This window comes from Trichechus manatus, unplaced genomic scaffold (assembly GCF_000243295.1).
Source record: "Trichechus manatus latirostris isolate Lorelei unplaced genomic scaffold, TriManLat1.0 scaffold00038, whole genome shotgun sequence".
Classification (NCBI taxonomy): Eukaryota; Metazoa; Chordata; class Mammalia; order Sirenia; family Trichechidae; genus Trichechus; species Trichechus manatus.
The window spans coordinates 18,390,117-18,408,162 of NW_004443974.1; the positions used below are offsets into that span (position 1 = coordinate 18,390,117).

General features: G+C 40.1%; 1 protein-coding gene across 1 annotated transcript in view; it reads left to right on the top strand.

Moving 5' to 3' along the window:
* CFAP95 (cilia and flagella associated protein 95) overlaps positions 1 to 18,046 on the top strand; it is a 76,720-nt gene that overhangs the window by 27,350 nt on the left and 31,324 nt on the right. The window contains exons 3-4 of the mRNA XM_004375846.1: positions 13,517 to 13,635; positions 14,187 to 14,255. Of these exons, the coding sequence (XP_004375903.1) occupies positions 13,517 to 13,635; positions 14,187 to 14,255 (188 nt within the window). The remainder of the gene's footprint in view (positions 1 to 13,516; positions 13,636 to 14,186; positions 14,256 to 18,046) is intronic.

An 18,046-nucleotide genomic window follows, 5' to 3' on the forward strand; every position in this document is an offset into this window, starting at 1 on the left:
CACAATTACAAAAGGAATAGTCATTGCCTAAGTAATTTCTGTTTGCATTGTTATGAATAGATTACTGCTTGGTTACTGGGTGCCTGCTCAATCAACTCCCAGAACCCTTAAATTGTGTCCTAAGATGTCAAGAGCTCTGGGACTAGCCAAAGACTCCGTTCAACCTTCTGGGTCTTGGGGATTTTAAGAGCTAGTTATTTGACAAGGCAGGACATGGATGTTTTTCACAACAAAAATATAAAATTGACAAGAAAGATATTCCAGTTATATACCTAGACTCACAGATCTTAAATGACTTACCCGAGGTCCTGGGTATAAAGAGAAGAGAGAGGATACAGGCACAGAGCCTCCGTACTTTCCTGTGTCAGGTGCTATACTGGATGCACCAGGAGGGTAGATGAGCCTCTCCACATTTTGTCACAGTTTTTTGATAGAGGCCTAAAGGCTAGACTACTCTTGATAGATGGCAAAATACATATGTCCTGTAGCAAGACGCTGGGCCATTAGGCAGAACCTGCTAAGAAACTCTAGCTTAGGTCAGTACAAATGGTTTTGCCCTTGAAGGCTAGGGGTTGAAGAGTGGGAGGAGGATTTTTAAAATTTTTTTATTGTTGTAGTTTAAATGAAGTTTACATTTCAAGTTAGTCTCCCATACAAAAATCTATACATACATTGTTAAGTGACCCTAATTGCTCTCCCCATACTGCGACAGCACACTAGGAGGAGGATTTCTTTAGTTGAGTGTTGCCATGTCCCCCCTTACAAAACTGAGAGGACTTTCAAGGGCCCCACTTAGAGACATTAATATGCGAGACCTGGAAGTTGGAGGACACACGGTTCAGGTATATGTCATGACTGAGGAATGGTCAGAGGACAGGCCTGACATGCAGAGCAGGAAGAGAGCGAGAGCATGCTGCACTTGGAGAGGATGGCAGTGGCCAAGGATGTGTCCTTCTGTGAGGTTTCCCGTGGGATGTACGGGAGAGAACCTGTCCAGAGTGCTGCTGAAAGAAGGCTGCCTGGGGTGGGGCTGAGAGGCAAAGAGACCTAGCAGAAGAGACCCACTGGATAACCCAAGGCTGGGGAAGAGGAGTTATAATCAGCCAGAAGGAGAAGACTGACCTGCTTCCAGAAGGTTGTAGTCGGAGGTTCTCAGTAAGGGAATCTCTCAAAACAATGACAAAAGTGCCCCATGCGAGAAGCAGTCAATTTTGAAATTCTTCTAAGCCCAGAGGTGCTAACGTGGGTCAAGAGAGTAAGGGCCAGTTGACACTATATCTTTTCCCCTAATTACTCCTCATCATCCAGGCTTGGAAAGCGTCAGTGAGTAGGGGAGGAGAGAGAGAGGCAGGAAGGGAAACAGCAGCTGACCAAGGCCCCATCCCACTGCAGACTTCCAGGCCTAAAGCAGCACTGAGCTGGGAAGGTGAGAAGCTTTAAATCTAATACAGGTTGAAGTTTTGGTAATTTCACTATGCTGGAAAATTTCAAAATGAAAACGAGATTCTTCTTGGGATTCAGAAGGACCAGAAAAGCTGTGAGACTTGCCTAAGATGTCCATCAACCAGAAGGAAAGAACAAGCCCTCAGTGTGGGATAGAAGGGACTGCTGGATTCAAATAAAGTTGCTTCATGATTACATCCTCTTGGGCACAGCTTATTCCATAAAACAGTTACATGAACGGTGGACAACTCTTCAGGCAGGTACTCTACATGACCTGCATTGTATAGATGAGGAAACTGAGGCTGAATGAAGCTTAGTAACTTGCTCAAGATCCAACAGAGAGTATACTAAAAATTAAAATCTTTTTAAAAAATATATATTAATTTTTCTCCTTGGGCTCTAAAGTCTGCACTCTTAAATACTGCTCCAAACTGCTGCTTGGAGAGGCCAGCTGTCTCACTCCTAGGCCAGTGGCCTTTTTACCTTCATGCTGCATGCTTCTTGCAGAAAGTGAACCCAATTTTTTTTTGGCCCTGGCTTGGGTATTGTATATACCTCACTGCATATGTGTTGGGGCTTTGATTTCTCAAACGTCTTAGCTATAACTTCTGTCCTGTTTCCTGAATTATATCCACACATGTGCTGGCTAGCCCTATCCCCATCTATTTCACCTCCTGACTGCCTTCTTAGCATTTTTGGTTTTTTGCAAGATTGCTGCTGAGTGGTTGGTTTTTTACATCCACAAGCATTTCTATTTAGCTGATTGAAGGTCTCCTTGCCCTTAAATGCTGCCGCTGGGGCTGATGTGAGCATCATTTATTTGTAACAAGATTTGAAATGGGACTCTCTTTATCTGTGTCTTGGAGGATGCTCCAAAAGGCCAAGAATGAAATAACTGTCCCACATTCTATTGAGACTAGAAGTGAAGTATTAGGCCACTTATGCAAGACCCTTAAAGACGAGGGTGCCCTTAGGACCCCATTCACATTAAGGATTGAAATACAAGAAGCCAAAAGAGGAGATTAAGATTAGAGAGAAGATTTTTGGAAAGTTATTGCTTTGTTGTAAGTCTCATCTGCAAACCCCCTTGGGTGCCTGGTGAAGTTACAGATATGAGACTACGGTGATCTGTCTGAAGCAGCAGAGCAGAAAGAGGGAGCTAGCTACACTATCGTCAGTTGTGGAGCAATGGTGTGTGAGTGCTCAGGCCCAGATGTGGCTCTTGTGGATCAGATGTGGGCCATCTGGAAGAGAGAGATGACATGGAGCCATTTCAGAGCCTGCCCCAAGAACACCTTGTGTAGTAATGAGAGGAGGATCTGCTAGAATCCCAGGGGCTGAGATAGAAAATTTAAGTCAAACTGGAGGAATCCTGCCTCCTGGAATATGCCATTCAATGTTGAACCTCAAAGTCTACCAGAACTCCTCAAGAACATCAGGTTTGAATGTCCTTCAATGTCAGACAGAGTCAGAGATAGACATGCCTGGAGGAAACCAACACAAGATGACACTTCTGCCCTTACCTCTGTCATTTCTCATATCTCCACACTCCCAGCTTCAACCCCCAAGGAGCCAGAGGAAGTTGGGGGAGCAAGGAAGAAGTTCAAGTGGGTCAACTGAGAAGAAGCCAACTGGGCCCCCTTTTCCCACCATAATAGGCCATACCAAGCCAGGCCTAAGTTGGAGACATGAGAATCTTTATGTGAAGTTTAAAGCCTTAACGATGACATGGGACTCTTCTTGGGATAGAAATAACCGGAAGATTTTTATATTATCTGAGAATGATTGGAAAAGTCATGGGACCTGTCCGTTCTATATTTTATCAAGGGGCATGGGAAAGACCTAGCCCCTCCAAGTAAGTATGAATGGGCATTGATGAGGGAAGAATAGATTTGTTTTTGGTTGTACCTACCTACAAGTTCCACTTGTTCAATAAGCCAGTTACCCATTTATAAAAGAACAGCCCACTCTTATCATCCCTCTCTAACCCCTTCCTTACTTTAGTTTTCTTCATCGCACTTATACCATTGGGCATATTTTATACTCATTTCATTGTTTATTTTGTCTGTCTCTCCCTCTTAGAATATAAGTTCCATGAGAAAAGGAAGTAGGCCATGCTGTATCCCTAGTGCCTGGTACATAGTGGGTGCTCAAATATTTGTTGAATGAATGAATTAAGGATCACATTCAACAAACATTTATTGAGGCCCTAATTTTTTGGGGGGGTCAGGCGTTATGCTAAGTGCTGGGGTAACACATAATTTAAAACAAAATCTCTGTACGTAAGGAACTCACAGGCTTGTGGTGGAAATGGTGAAGGAAAACCACATTGGCAAAGTGTATGATGGATACTGTGATAGGAGAAAGATGAAGATGCTCTGAGGGGCATCTTAATAATGGCTGCCTAACAGAGGTGACCCCGTTGAGGCCCCTAAGCTGAATTTTCAAGGAACCATCTACTGGCAGAATCTGGAAACATACCATGCAGCTATAATTGGTTTCCTGCTCCAGTGGTTCCTCAGGCTTCAGGAGGCCACTCCACGGAGGATGTAGATTCACAGAGGAACAAGCACTGGGGTATCTCTGATTGTCTTATTATCTAAGTGATTATAGGCAATAGCATTTTAGACTACAGTATTTTGTTTGGGTATTTGGACTTTATTCAGGCACTATAGAACTCTACCAGAATGGATTTCATGCAAACTAAAATCATCAGAAGTACTTCTATCATTTTTCCTACAATATGTAAAGCCCCTGGCCCAAGGATCCTCACCATGCTACCAAAATCCCTGTAATAATCACATTACTCTGCTAGCCTGTTAACTGATATTAAAGCAAGAGCCACTGAGAATCTGAAGATGGCCATGTCTGAGCAAGTGGTGCATATTGAATGCTGTAAACTCAGAAGGATTAAGTACAGAACACAGGATGTGGTGTCATAGAAAGTGAGAACTTTTCAGACATAAAGGAGCAAAGACAAACATGAGCAATTTTATTAAACAGGCTTTTCTTATGCAGCCAATGGATAAATGCCAAGGCATTTTTGGAACTATCAGGACAACACTGATGAGAAAATTAGGATAATATTAGTATTAACAGCATCACAGTCATTTTGGGTTTTAAAATGGCAAATAAGTGAATAGTACAAAAGTGAGCTAGCATTCATTTTGTGAATAGGTGAAGAAGAGCTAAATAGGTTTCAAGTAAGAATGGTTTTAGTGGCTAAAAATATGACATTTAAACAGTAATGATTCTAAAAGAGATATAAAGGGTTTTAATTATACCAGATCTGAGAGATTCAGTTATCATTTACTTAATTGGTTCAGGTATTATTTTTTTCTTTGATTGACATGGTAGAATGGTATTTTGACCACTCTAATCTTACAGATGCTTCTTGCATCCAGTTCTAAGTACCTGAAAGAGGCATATGGATCAAATTTTGGTAAATAGAATCATTCTAAATACCACTGTAGGAGAAGTACCTAAACCAAGAGAAAGGAAGATGTTTGGGGCTATTGAGCCAGGGCCCCCTCTTGCTTTTCGTATTTGTAATCTTTGAGTTTGCAGTTGACACCACCTTTTTCAGCATCCTCTCCTTGATCTACTTTGGACTGTGATTTTCAATATCAGCACAATCACATCTGCCTTTCCTATTTCAGAAATTCTTTATACATTTTGGCCTAATGAGTGTGTTTTTCTTGTTTTCAGATGTAATTGTACATTTATTTTTTTCTAGAGAATAACTTCTCTGTCATTTCGAGGGATTTGGGACATCATTCCTTTGCAGATCCTTTTCTACATCAATAATCATGCCCTCATTTAACTTTTAGAGAAACTACATTTTAATTTTTCATATATATTAATTATTAATTTGCTTATGCAGGCGTAACCGTTACATAGAAAAACGAGACTCAGAAGGTGCGGTCACACACAAAAAACAAACCCAAACCTATATTGTTTGCCTTCACTGTCTATTTACTGTTATGGCTTGAATTGTGTCCTCCCAAAATGTGTGTTGAATCCTAACCCCTGTACCTATAAATATGACCCTGTGTGGAAATAGGGGGTTTCTTTTGTTATGTTAATGAAGCCATACTAGTGTGAGGTGGATCCTAGACCTAATTATTCATAAGTTATAAAAAGACCCGAATAGACACATATAGCTGGAAGAAAGATGATGCATCTGTTAATACAAGCCCAGGAATTCCAAGGATTGCTGGCAGCTGCTAGAAGCTGAAATAGACAAGGAAGGATGCCCTGAATTCAGACTTCTAACCTACTGAACTGTAAGAAAATAAACTTCTGTTCTTTAAATGCACCCACTTGTGGTATTTCTGTTACAGCTGCACTAGGTAACTAAGATACCTACTTTATGGAGTTGGTTCTTTCTCTAGCCTTGGATAAAATCTTGTGCAGTTTCCCTCATTTTTATGGCCATGCCTAGATAATAAAAATCCATTGATCACATTTTAGTAATTAAAATATCTAATCAAAATGATCAATTTCATTTAAGGTTAAAGTTTTTCCCCTCCTCCAGCTCTAGCCTGCTCCCGGTGGGGAAGCTGCAATGGAAAGTTGAAGGTGGGGATGGACTTGGTGGACTGCTTTTCTATTTCTTCACCTGCTCTGCTCCTCCCTTCCTCCAGACAACCAAAAGGCCCTCTTGGGATGATTCTCCTAAGACTGATTAATAAGCTGAGACTGCTTTTATGACAGGACATAATTTTGTTATCTGAGAATGATCAGAAAAATATGAGACTTGTCCAAGATTTATTTCTTCTAGGGAACCATCCCATAAAAGCTGACTTGAATAGGCAGTGGGGATAAAAATATGAAATTACTTTTCTGATTATACCCTTTGCATCCCAGTCGTTCAGAATAACGGTGGTTATATTTGTGAGGTCCTCTTGGGAATCCTGTAGAATCTGTATATGGCATTACTAAGTTAACCTAGACAGAAAAGCAGAGCCAGGATTTCCAAGGGCAAAAGCTACTGCTGAGAAATAAAAATGGCCCTTTTGGTGATTTTAAGAGAGAAAAACTGTTAACTAAGTCTTGGTATTACCTGTAGATATTAATAACAACAATAATAATAAGTTATTTAACTTTTAGAGAAATGAGATTTTATTTATTATCATTTAAAATTAATAGTTATATAATTACTAGTTATTATTTGTGGTGGTGTAGAACAGCTACACTTGGGTGGGGGCTGTTTAACAGGGTAAGATAGGACTCTTCCTTAGTTATGAGTGAGGATCTAAGACAATAGATGCCAACTTCTTCATTCCAAAGTGAAGGACCAAATCACTAACATAAGACATGCAAAGCATTTGGACAATAAAGCATTTGGTTTTGAGTCTCTTGGTCTCTCATCCACACTGAGGATTTGAACAAACAAACAAATAAACAAAAAAAGGTTGAAGATACCTGGCTGTGAGTATTTGGAATTTGGAGGAGTCATTTGGAGAGAGTGTTTGTGCTGAATCCCATCCCTCTCATCCCCAAGTGGGTAGTGGTGGGAAGTATGTTCCTTTCACTTTAAGCCTTAGAATGGAGCCTCAAGGATACCATGCAGGGAGGTTGATATGTGTCCCCTGGAGGTTGGGGAGCTTGGTGGACTGGGATCTGACTCATGCTGGACAAAAGGCTATAAGGTAGAGGGTTTCTGAAGCAGCCTGTGCCATCAGAGTGTAAACTTGACTTGGAAAGTACCCACACTGCCTTCAATATGGATCAGAAACTATGTTTTCTGGGGGCCCTACAAGAAACCCAAGATAGAAATGTCAGTTGGGGATCATCTAAAATGAATCCATGGATAGGAAGACTCAACATTGTGAAACTGTCAATTCTACCCAAATTGATCTACAGATACAATTCAATCCTCATCTAAATTCCCATGACGTTTTTTAACGAGATGGAGAAACAAATCACCAACTTCATAATCAAAGGGAAGAGGCCCCGGATAAGTAAAGCATTACTGAAGAAGAACAAAGTGGGAAGCCTTATATTACCTGATTTTAGAACCTATTATACCACCACGGTAGTCAAAACAGCCTGGTACTAGTACAACAACAGATACATAGACCAATGGAACAGAATTGAGAATCCAGACATAAACTCATCCACCTATGAGCAGCTGATATTTGACAAGGCCCAAAGTCCGTTAATTGGGGAAAAGATAGTCTCTTTAACAAATGGCATAACTGGATATCCATCTGCAAAAAAATGAAACAAGACCCATACCTCACACCATGTACAAAAACTAACTCAAAATGGATCAAAGACCTAAATATAAAATCTAAAATGATAAAGATCATGGAAGAAAACATAAGGACAACACTAGGAGCCCTAATGCATTGCATAAACAGAATACAAACCAGAAGTAACAATGCACAAACACCAGGACAGAAACTAGACAACTGGGAGCTCCTAAAAATAAAACACTTACGCTCATCAAAAGACTTCACCAAAAGAGTCAAAAGACAACCTATAGACTGGTAAAAAAATTTTTGGCTATGACATATCCAATAAGGGTCTAATCTCTAAAATCTACAAGATACTGCAAAACCTCAACAACAAAAAGACAAATAACCCAATTAAAAACTGGGCAAAGGATTTGAACAGACACTTCACCAAAGAAGACATTCAGGTGGAATGAGGAAATGCTCGCGATCATTAGCCATAGAGAAATGCAAATCAAAACTACAATGAGATACCATCTCACCCCAACAAGGCTAGCACTAATCCAAAAAACACAAAATAATAAATTTTGGTGAGGTTGTGGAGAGACTGGAACACATATGCTGTACTGGTGGGAATGTAAAATGGTTCAACTACTTTGGAAATCGATTTGGCGCTTCCTTTAAAAGCTAGAAATAGAAGTACTATACAATCCAGCAATCCCACTCCTTGAAATATATCCTAGAGAAATAAGAGCTGTAACACGAATAGATATATGCACACTCATGTTCACTGCTGCAGTGTTCACAATAGCAAAAAGATGGAAACAATCTGGGTGCCCATCAACAGACGAACTGAAATTTTGGTTCATAGGCACAATGGAATACTACGCAACGATAAAGAACAATGATGGATCTGAGAAACATCGCACACCATGGATGAATCTGGAAGGCAGTATGCTGCGTGAAATTAGTCAGTCACAAAAGGACAAATGTTGTATGAGACCACTATTATAAGAACTCAAGAAAAGGTTTAAACAGAGAAGAAAACATACTTTGATGGTTATGAGGGTGGGGAGGAAGGGAGAGGGGTATTCACTAACTAGATAGTAGACAAGAATCATCTTAGGTAAAGGAAAGGACAACACACAATACAGGGGAAGTCAGCACAACTGGACTAAACCAAAAACTAGGAAGTTTCCTGAACACAACCAAACACTTCGAGGGAGAGAGTAGCAGGGACTGGGGTCTGGGGACCATGGTTTTGGGGAACATCGAAGTCAATTGGCATAAGAAAATTAAGAAAGTGTTCTGCATTCCACTTTGGTGAGTGGTATCTGGGATCTTAAAAGCTTGCGAGCGGCCATCTAAGATGCATCAATTTGTCCCAACCCCCATGGGGCAGAGGAGAATGAAGAACACCAAAGACACAAGGAAAATATTAGCCCAAGAGACAAAAGGACCACATAAACCAGAGACTCCATCAGTCTGAGACCAGAAGAACTAGATGGTTCCTGGCTACCACCAATGACCACCCTGACAGGGAACACAACAGAGAGTCCCTGACGGAGCAGGAGAAAAGTGTGGTGAAGAACTCAAATTCATGTAAAAAGACTAGACTTAATGGTCTGACTGAGACTGGAGGAACCCTCGAAGCCATGGCCCCCGGACGCTCTTTAAACCCAGAACTAAAACCATTCCCAAAGTCCACTCTTCAAACAAAGGTTAGACTGGATTATAAAACATAAAATAATACTCGTGAAGAGTGTCCTTCTTAGTTCAAGCAGATACATGAGACCAAATGAGCGGTTCCTGTCCGGAGGCAGGATGAGAAGACAGGAAGGGACAGGAGTTGGTTAGATGGACATGGGAAACCCGGGATGGAAAGGGGGAGTGTGCTGTCACATTATAGGGATTGCAACTTGTGTCACATAACAATATACGTATAAATTTTTGTATGAGAAATTAACTTGAGCTGTAAACTTTCACCTAAAGCACCATTAAAAAAAAAGAAAAGAAAATGAATCCAATGTATTAGTTTCCCAGAACTGCTGTAACAAATGCCACGAAGTATGTAGCTTTAAACAACAGAACTTTATTGTCTCACAGTTGTGGAGGCTAGTCATTGAATTCAAGGTGTTGGGCAGGGCCATGTTCCCTCCTAAGGCTCCAGTGGAAGATCGTTTCTTGTCTCTCCCAGCTTCTGGTAGGCGTTCCTTGATGTGAAGATGGCACGTTCACATATCTGTTTTTCCTCTGTCTCTCTTCTCCTCTTTTATAAGAACAACACTCAGATGGCATTAAGACCTACCCTACTCTGGTAATGACCTCATGTTAACTGATAATATCTTCAAAGACCCAATTATTTCCAAACAAGGTCACATTCACAGGTATGGGGGTTAGAACATTAACACATCATTCTGGGGGACACAATTCAATCCATAACAACGGCCAAGAGAGATTCTGCCAGGGGATGAGTCATCCTCAGCAGAAAAAGGTTGGCTACCCTCAAGTGTGAAACTTGAGTTACCTGCTCATTCCGTGTACTAGTTACCCAGGTTATACCTCTATTGACTTTTCTTAAATGTAGCACATATGTGAAGAGTTCATTCTGGAAGATTAGAAATTAAGACTTAAAAAAATTGATACTCAAGACAATGGGGAATAAGCATTATGAGATCATGAAGTAAACTTCCTGTATACATTAGATATCTTTTTATCTTACCATTTTACTCAAGCTAGATTTTATTAAACAAATTAAATGGAAATGTTAGTGATTGTCCTCTGAGTTTGTGATGTGTTAACTTAGCTATCTCACAACCAAATTGCCAATCTTTAGTTTGTGATATACATATAAAGCCCCAAAGACTTTTAAACATATGGAAGCACTTTTATGAAGTACACAGCCTTATGTCAGGTTATGAACATTTTTACACCAAAGTGATTTTTCACATTGAGAATGGTGTAGGATTAGGTTTGCCTACATGCAATAGAATCCACAAATCAACAGTGGTTGTTCACAGAAAGCTTCATTCTTTCATCTGAAAAATCTAATGGAAAGCAGGCCAGGACTGGTATAGAAGTCCCACAAATTTGTCAGGGACCTACTGCTGCCAGATTTCTGCTCTGCCGTCCTTTCGATAGGGCCCTTGTCATTAAGGTCCAAGATGACTGCTGGAAACCAGTCATTATGTCCACATTCCAGGTAGCAGGAAGAGAAAAGCAGAAGGACTTTCCCTGGAAGTTGTATAAACTACTTACTCTTAGCCCAGTTGCCCAGAACAAGTCACTGGTCATATATAACTATAATGGAGGCTGGGAAATGTGTTCTGCAAGGCCACATGCCCAGTTAAAATTTAGAGAAGCCCTGGTGACACAGTGATTAACAACTTGGCTGCTAACGAAGGTCGGCGGTTCGAATCCATCGGCCGCTCTTCGGAAACCCTATGGGGCAATTCTACTCTGTCCTATAGGGTCACTGTGAATCCAAATTGACTTGATGGCAACAAGTTTATTACTGAGGAAGAAGGGGAAGTTTAATATTGAAGGATAACATTTGCTTCTGATACAGGTGACATATAGAGATTAAGAGCAGGCTCTGGAGTCAGATGGCTTCAATTTGATTCTTAGCTCCAGCACGTACTAGGTTGTAACTTGTTACTTTCCTTAGAAGTGCGGGCCACACTTTTATATAAATAGATCCTTTTTTAAACTCTCCTCAGTTCCCCCATTGATTGCACTTTTCCTTCCGAGACCATGTTTGATACACTACCCTCAGAATTGTTTTGAGTATTTAATAAAGTAATGCATATAGAGTGCTTAATGCAGTGTCTAACGCAGAATAAGCACTTGATAAATTTAAGCTCCACTAATGCAAATATTGGGGCAAACCCTATGGGGGCAGTTCTACTCTGTCCTATAGCGTTGCTATGAGTCGGAATTGACTCAACAGGAACGGATTTTTTAATGCAAATATTATCTGTTTCTTTTTACTCCTCATTTCCTGTTTGGTAATCTCTCTTATTTATTTATTTATTTATTTTATTGTACTTCAGGTGAAGGCTTACAGAACAAATAGTTTCTCATGAAACAGTAGTACACATGTTGTTTTATGACGTTGGTTAACAACCCCTCAACATATCAACCTTCTAAGTAATCTCTTTTTTTAAATACAATTTTCAAAGGTGTTGATGGACATGTTGAAATATTTTACTGCTGAAAATGATCAGCACATACCTAAGGTTAATTTTTAAGTCAACCTTACAGCATTAAAACAAAATGATGGCTAATAATTTTTTTGAAAAGACATCTCTTCTTTTTTGTTAAAATATAGAATATGGTATCCAATACAGCATCCTGTACCATTGACTTGCGAACCTGGGAATCTAAGAGGAAGAGACATTGAGCTAGGACATATGGGTCAGAGCTGGGAATTTGGGCTGGGAGGCTGTGATTCAGGAGATAGAAGTCTTACAGGGCAGTGATGGGAGAAGCCCAGGACCTAGAGAGCCATGGAGTAGGCCAGGGAGCCAAGACCGGAGACTGAAGTTAAAAATGCTTTGAATAGGGTAGATTTCTAGTTATAGCAGAACCTTATGACTGACGCAAAATGGCCCAAAGGCGCTTGACTGTGGCTGTGATACTCTTAGAGGTGAAGATGGTGAGACTTCATCTCACATGCTTTGGACATGTTATCAGGAGGGACTAGTCCCTGGAGAAGGACATCATGCTTGGTAAAGTAGAGGGTCAGCGAAAAAGAGGAAGACCATCAACGAGATCCATCAACGAGATGGATTGACACAGTGGCTACAACAATGGGCTCAAACATAGCAATGATTGTGAGGATGACACAAGACTGGACAGTGTTTCATTCTGTCGTACATAGGGTTGCTATGAGTCAGAAATGACTCGACAGCACCTAACAACAACAACATAATACTCTTGCTGTTGAAGTCTCTAGGTTCCTAAAGAGTGATGTCTTTTTTTAAACAGACTCTAGTGGAATCAATGTGTTATGGGACTTCATTGAATGCCTTGAGAAACCTAGTCTTCAGGTTTGGGGAAAATAATGGGTTCTCTTGGTGGTGATGAATTCTGGTTCTCTACTCTGACCTTTCACATTTGTGATTTCTAGATTTTTTATGGAGAAAATATTGAATCTTCAGCATCCATTTTTGTTCCTAAAATGTCCTAGATGCCACCTGTGGCACTTCTGTGATTGGTCTGAATGCATCTTACAATTCACAGATGTCCTCATAGTAGTAATTGCTTGATAATTCACTGAAATATCCTCTATGATAGAGAATGGATAATAATAATACTGATGGTGGTGAGGACAATGATGATATCTGAAGTCCTTTGTGACTTAAAAAGTGATTGCCACAAACATTTTCTTACTTCCCAAAAAAACCCAAACCCGTTGCCATCTAGTTGATTCTGACTCATAGCGACCTTATAGGACAGAGTAGAACTGCCCCATAGAGTTTCCAAGGAGCGCCTGGCAGATTTGAACTGCTGACCTTTTAGTTAGCAGCTGTAGCACTTAACCACTATGCCACCAAGGTTTCCATTTTCTTACTTAGGGAAGTTAAAATACACCAACCCTCAGAAAGACAAAGAAAGAAGTAGAAAGCAGGCAGAGTTTTTGGTTGAATGCAGCACTCTTCATTTCATAGAAACAATCAATTTGGTTTTTATTTTCCCAATCACACACGGTAAGGAATTGCCATCTTTACATATTTATGATGGAATAGTTGACCGTTATGAGATATATTACTTATTTTTTAATGCCAATTGAAGTTGAGAAGTAAAAATCAGAATGTACTCCAACAGAAATATATTTTAGTAACTGACCTTTTTTTGGTATTAATCCTATGTGGCTTCTATTATTCCAGATTTGGATATCAGAAACAAATGAACAGATGGCTCAAATTTCTTTAAAAACACAATTGGCTGAAATAAAGAGCAAGGCCTTATTGAATGAGGATACATTAAGCTCTGGGATTACTGAAAGGTAATCTTAATTCTTTCCTTTACTTACAGAGCATGCATGACAGGATAAGATTTCTATAAGCAGCAACGAAGTATAGAGGCCCAGCTACACATTACAGGAACACATTAAGCACGTTCTTCTCAAGCTCTCCTGATTTCTGCTCATGCTAAAAGCATTTTGTTCATGTTCTATATAACAGCTGGACTGGCATTCTAGTTATATGTATGTGTGTGTCCCCAGAGATCAAGAGTTCCTTGAGGGTGGGAAATGTTTCTTAGCCATTTCTGTGGTCCTGCAACCTGGCATAGTGCCTTCGCATGAGAGCACATGACATAGACATTGTCTTATCTTGTACTCATAGGAAAATACAGTTAAAGTAATGATAAGATGCTAAAATTTCCATTTACTTGTTGGAAAATTTTGTTTTTCAAGGTGCATAAAAGTTCCAAACACAAAGCCCCTTTTAAAAATAATCATCATAAAAATTCAGCGCCAAATTAGTTTTGTGTAGCTTTGAAAGTTTATACGTGGTAGTCTGACATGTTCTTTAAAACTTGTTACCTTGTTTTCAGGGACACTGGATTGCCTGCCACGGGCTTTGGAGCCATCTTTACTAGACATCCACCAGATCACCGCAAAATGTTAGTAGTTTCTAAACACTGCAGACTGTACAAAATGTTTCTTAATGACTTAGGATTTTTTTTGTAGTGGTCAAATGTGTGTGTGTACCAAGAGCAACAAAACTTTTGTCTGCCTCAGTTTCTTCATCTATAAAATGGGGATGATAATTATAAAGGCACCCAAGATATAGGTACCCAAGATAAGGATACCCAAGATATACATATATTAAGCAATTTAATATATGTAAAACAATCAGAATAGTAACTGATGCCCTTTATGTAGCATCTTACAGACTTCTTTAACAAAAGGGTTCTTTCTGCTAAAAATATGTAAAATAATAATAATAATAATATAACTAAGACTACTATTTTTACTGATGAAGAGAAATGAGTTTATTTTTTGATAGCATGACATGTTATTGCAAAAAAAAAGGAATTTTTCTTCTACTCTTCTTTCTAAAGACAATAAACTTAAATAATGTAATATCTGTAATGATGTATAGATAAGTGATGTGAAAATATAGGCACTTATAAGCATAAGAAAATTCTAAGTATTGGATTGTGCATTAGGAAAACATAATCTGAGTAAATATCATCATCACTGGAAATTAAGATGTTTTTGTTTCCTTTGAGAACTGCCTGACATTAGAACTAAGCTATTTTGCAGAGCCTACCTGGGAGAGTGTGCTAAAGGATAACACCCCACCCTGCGTCACAGCCATCTGTTGTAATTCTGGCCAGGTACTGGAGCTGTAGGTTCTAACCTTGATTGCTCCAGCAAGGCTGGCTTGGGCTTGCATCTCCCACAGCCTGGTGTAGCATCTCCAATGGGCTTAAGGGTCCACAGGAAGTATCCCCAGGGTGATCCTCAAGGAGGATGGGCTTCTGGCTCCTTTCCCTGCACTGAAATCTGCAAAGACATGGGAAGGCAGAATGAATCCAGAGGTAGGCTTTAATGAGTACATCAAAGGTGAGAAACCCTCAAGAAAACAAGGGACCAGAGCAGGAGAGGGCTGAAGGGTGAGAGGAGAGAAGAGAGAAGGGTTTACATCTCTAGATGGAATCTTGAGTCAGCCCAGGGTGGAAGCTGTGATCTCAGGGGGCCAGCTAGGACAGAAGCTTAATGAGTCTTGTCTATTGTATTTGCTAACTAGGACCTTTGGTTATATGCTCAAAGTTGCATTTTCTGCACTGACTTTATTGTTTTCAGTCCAGCACAGAAAATGAGACACCCAGGGCTCCAAATAATAGAGGCTTTGATGAAAACAGCCTGCCTTCCTGACACTTTGATTGCAGCACTGATATCGGTAATGCTAGTCACAGATGGACAGTAGGCCCCTGACTGGCCTCCCCTACCCCTAGTTAGAGAAAGCAGTTCCTTATATAGAGGAACTGGGCAGTGTATCCTAAGGAGAGACGGATGTCAGGGAAAACAAATGCGGTAAAGTCCCGAGAACTACAGTAGACGCACTCAACTCACATCTCCCACACTGACCGTGAAGACACCAGCTGGGCCTCCCTTGTCAATGGGCTGCCCATCTGATCATCAAAAGTGGAGGCAATTGGTAGTCTCAGGAATAATCTGGAGGAATTTCCAATTTAAAAAAAAATGATGACATATCCAAAGAGCAGAAGCATTATGAAGAACAATAAATTATAGACAACCTATACCAGAGGAATCGGGCACAATGGAACAGATGGTATGGGAATTTAAAATGTTATTACTTGGAAAAACAAAGGAATCTGTTGCAAACATAAAGCAAAATAGTAAAAATCAGATTAACTTCCCCACAGAAACATTGGATGCAGGAGTGCCACAAATAATATCATTAAAGTGTTGAAGGAGAAGAATTTTGAACGTAGGATTTTTAAAATGTGAGGGTCAAGCAAAGATATTTTCAGGCATACAAGGACTGGTTTCAGACTTAGCATCCTGCCATGAACAACCATGTTGTTGTTAGCTGCCAGCCCCCGACTCATGACGATCCCCCACACAACAGAACAAAACACTACCCATCCTGAGCCATTCCCTCAATCTGCTGTGGATCAATTGTGGATTGGGCCGTTGTGATCTGTAAGGTTTTCATCAGCTGATTTTTGGAAGTAGGTCACCAAGCCTTTCTTCCGAGTCTGTTTTAGTTTAGAAACTCTGCTGAAACCTGTTCAGCATCATAGCAGCATGTAAACCTTCAACTGACAGATGGATGTTGGCTGCACTTGATGTACATTGGCCGGAAATCTAACTCGGGTCTCCCATAAGGAAGGCAAGAATTCTACCACTGAACCACCACTGCCCCCAGGAACAATTACAGGGCTGGACGAAATATCTTAGGTGACTGTTTTCAGGTGTTAGACAGCAAACCGTGGGGGACTGTGCTCTTTGAGAATGGGAAGTGAGCATCACATTCTCCCCTTACTTAATGACAGGGGCACTTTTCCTGGCTACAGTGCAGGGAAGTGAGCCCAAGTGTAGATGACTGTTCTTGTTGAGCTGGGAGGTGGAATAGGAATTTAGGCTGGAATTTGCAGGGCAGGATTAGGAGAGGAGGAAGTTGTGTGTGTAGGGGGGTAGGAACAGAAGTCTTCATGGGCTTCCCTTCAGGTCCTTGGTCAAGGGCTGGGCTCTACACACGTTCTATCATGTATTACATACATCTGGTTTTAAAAATACAATAGAACTGTCTATACAGCCTTCTGAAATTTCATAATGGTGCTCCTTTGTGCATAGCAGTATTTATTGTGCAGTGGGCTGTGGTGCCATTTAGCCTGCATTCAAATCCTGGCTCTAGCACTTACTGGCTGTGTGATTTCGGGCAAGTTACTTACCCTCTGTGTGCTGTTTCTTCGTCTGTAAAATGGGCAGTCAGGATACAGGGTTGTTGTTAATATTAAGCAAGTTAATATACATAAAACAGAATAGTAACTGATGGATACACTGTAAGTGCTGTGCTAGTCTGTGCTGTACTGGACCCTTGGTGAACACTTTCCGTCAATAAACGCATATCCATTGAGGCAGATACATTTTCTTGATTTATTTGATTGGTGATTTATGCCTTCCATTTTCTCTGTTCTCTCTTTTTGGAAATCTTTTATCTGGATGTTAGATTGTCTGGACCAGTCTTTTCTCTCCTATTTTTCTTTTTGCAATATGCTTTCCTCTTTGTTTCTTCAAACTTACTATTGAGGGTATCATTTCTTCTGTCATATTTTTAATTTCCAAGGGTTCTCTTTTTGGTTCTCTGAATCTTCTGATTTTATAGAATCCTTTGTTTTTGTTTCATGGCTGTAATATCTTGTGTATCTATCTGGGGATGTTAATGATTGTTTTTCTTTAATTTTCTTCTCCACGTGTAGTCTGTTTCTTCCAAGTTGCTTTTTTTTTTTCCTTCTATTTTTTATTTTTGTGTATGGTATCTATCTTCCATGCTAGAGGCTTTGCTGGATGTCTGGTAATCAGTCCTTGGTTTTTTGATTATGATTAAGAGTTGGGACTCTGAGCCTGTGGGGAAGGCTTGTTTACTTGGAGCTTCACTGGAAGAATCTATCAGCCACTTATTTTATTTTATTGTGATAAAATATATATAACAAAAAGTTTGCCATTTTAACCATTTTCAAGTGTACAATTCAGTGACGTTAGTTACATTAGCCATGTTGTGCTATCATTACCACTATCCATTTCCAGAAGTTTTACATCACCCCAAATAGAAAGTAGTACCTCTTCAGCTGTCACTCCCATTTCCTCCTCCCCCAGCCCCTGGTATCCACTAATAAACTTTTGTCTCCATGCATTTGCCTATTCTAGATATTTTATG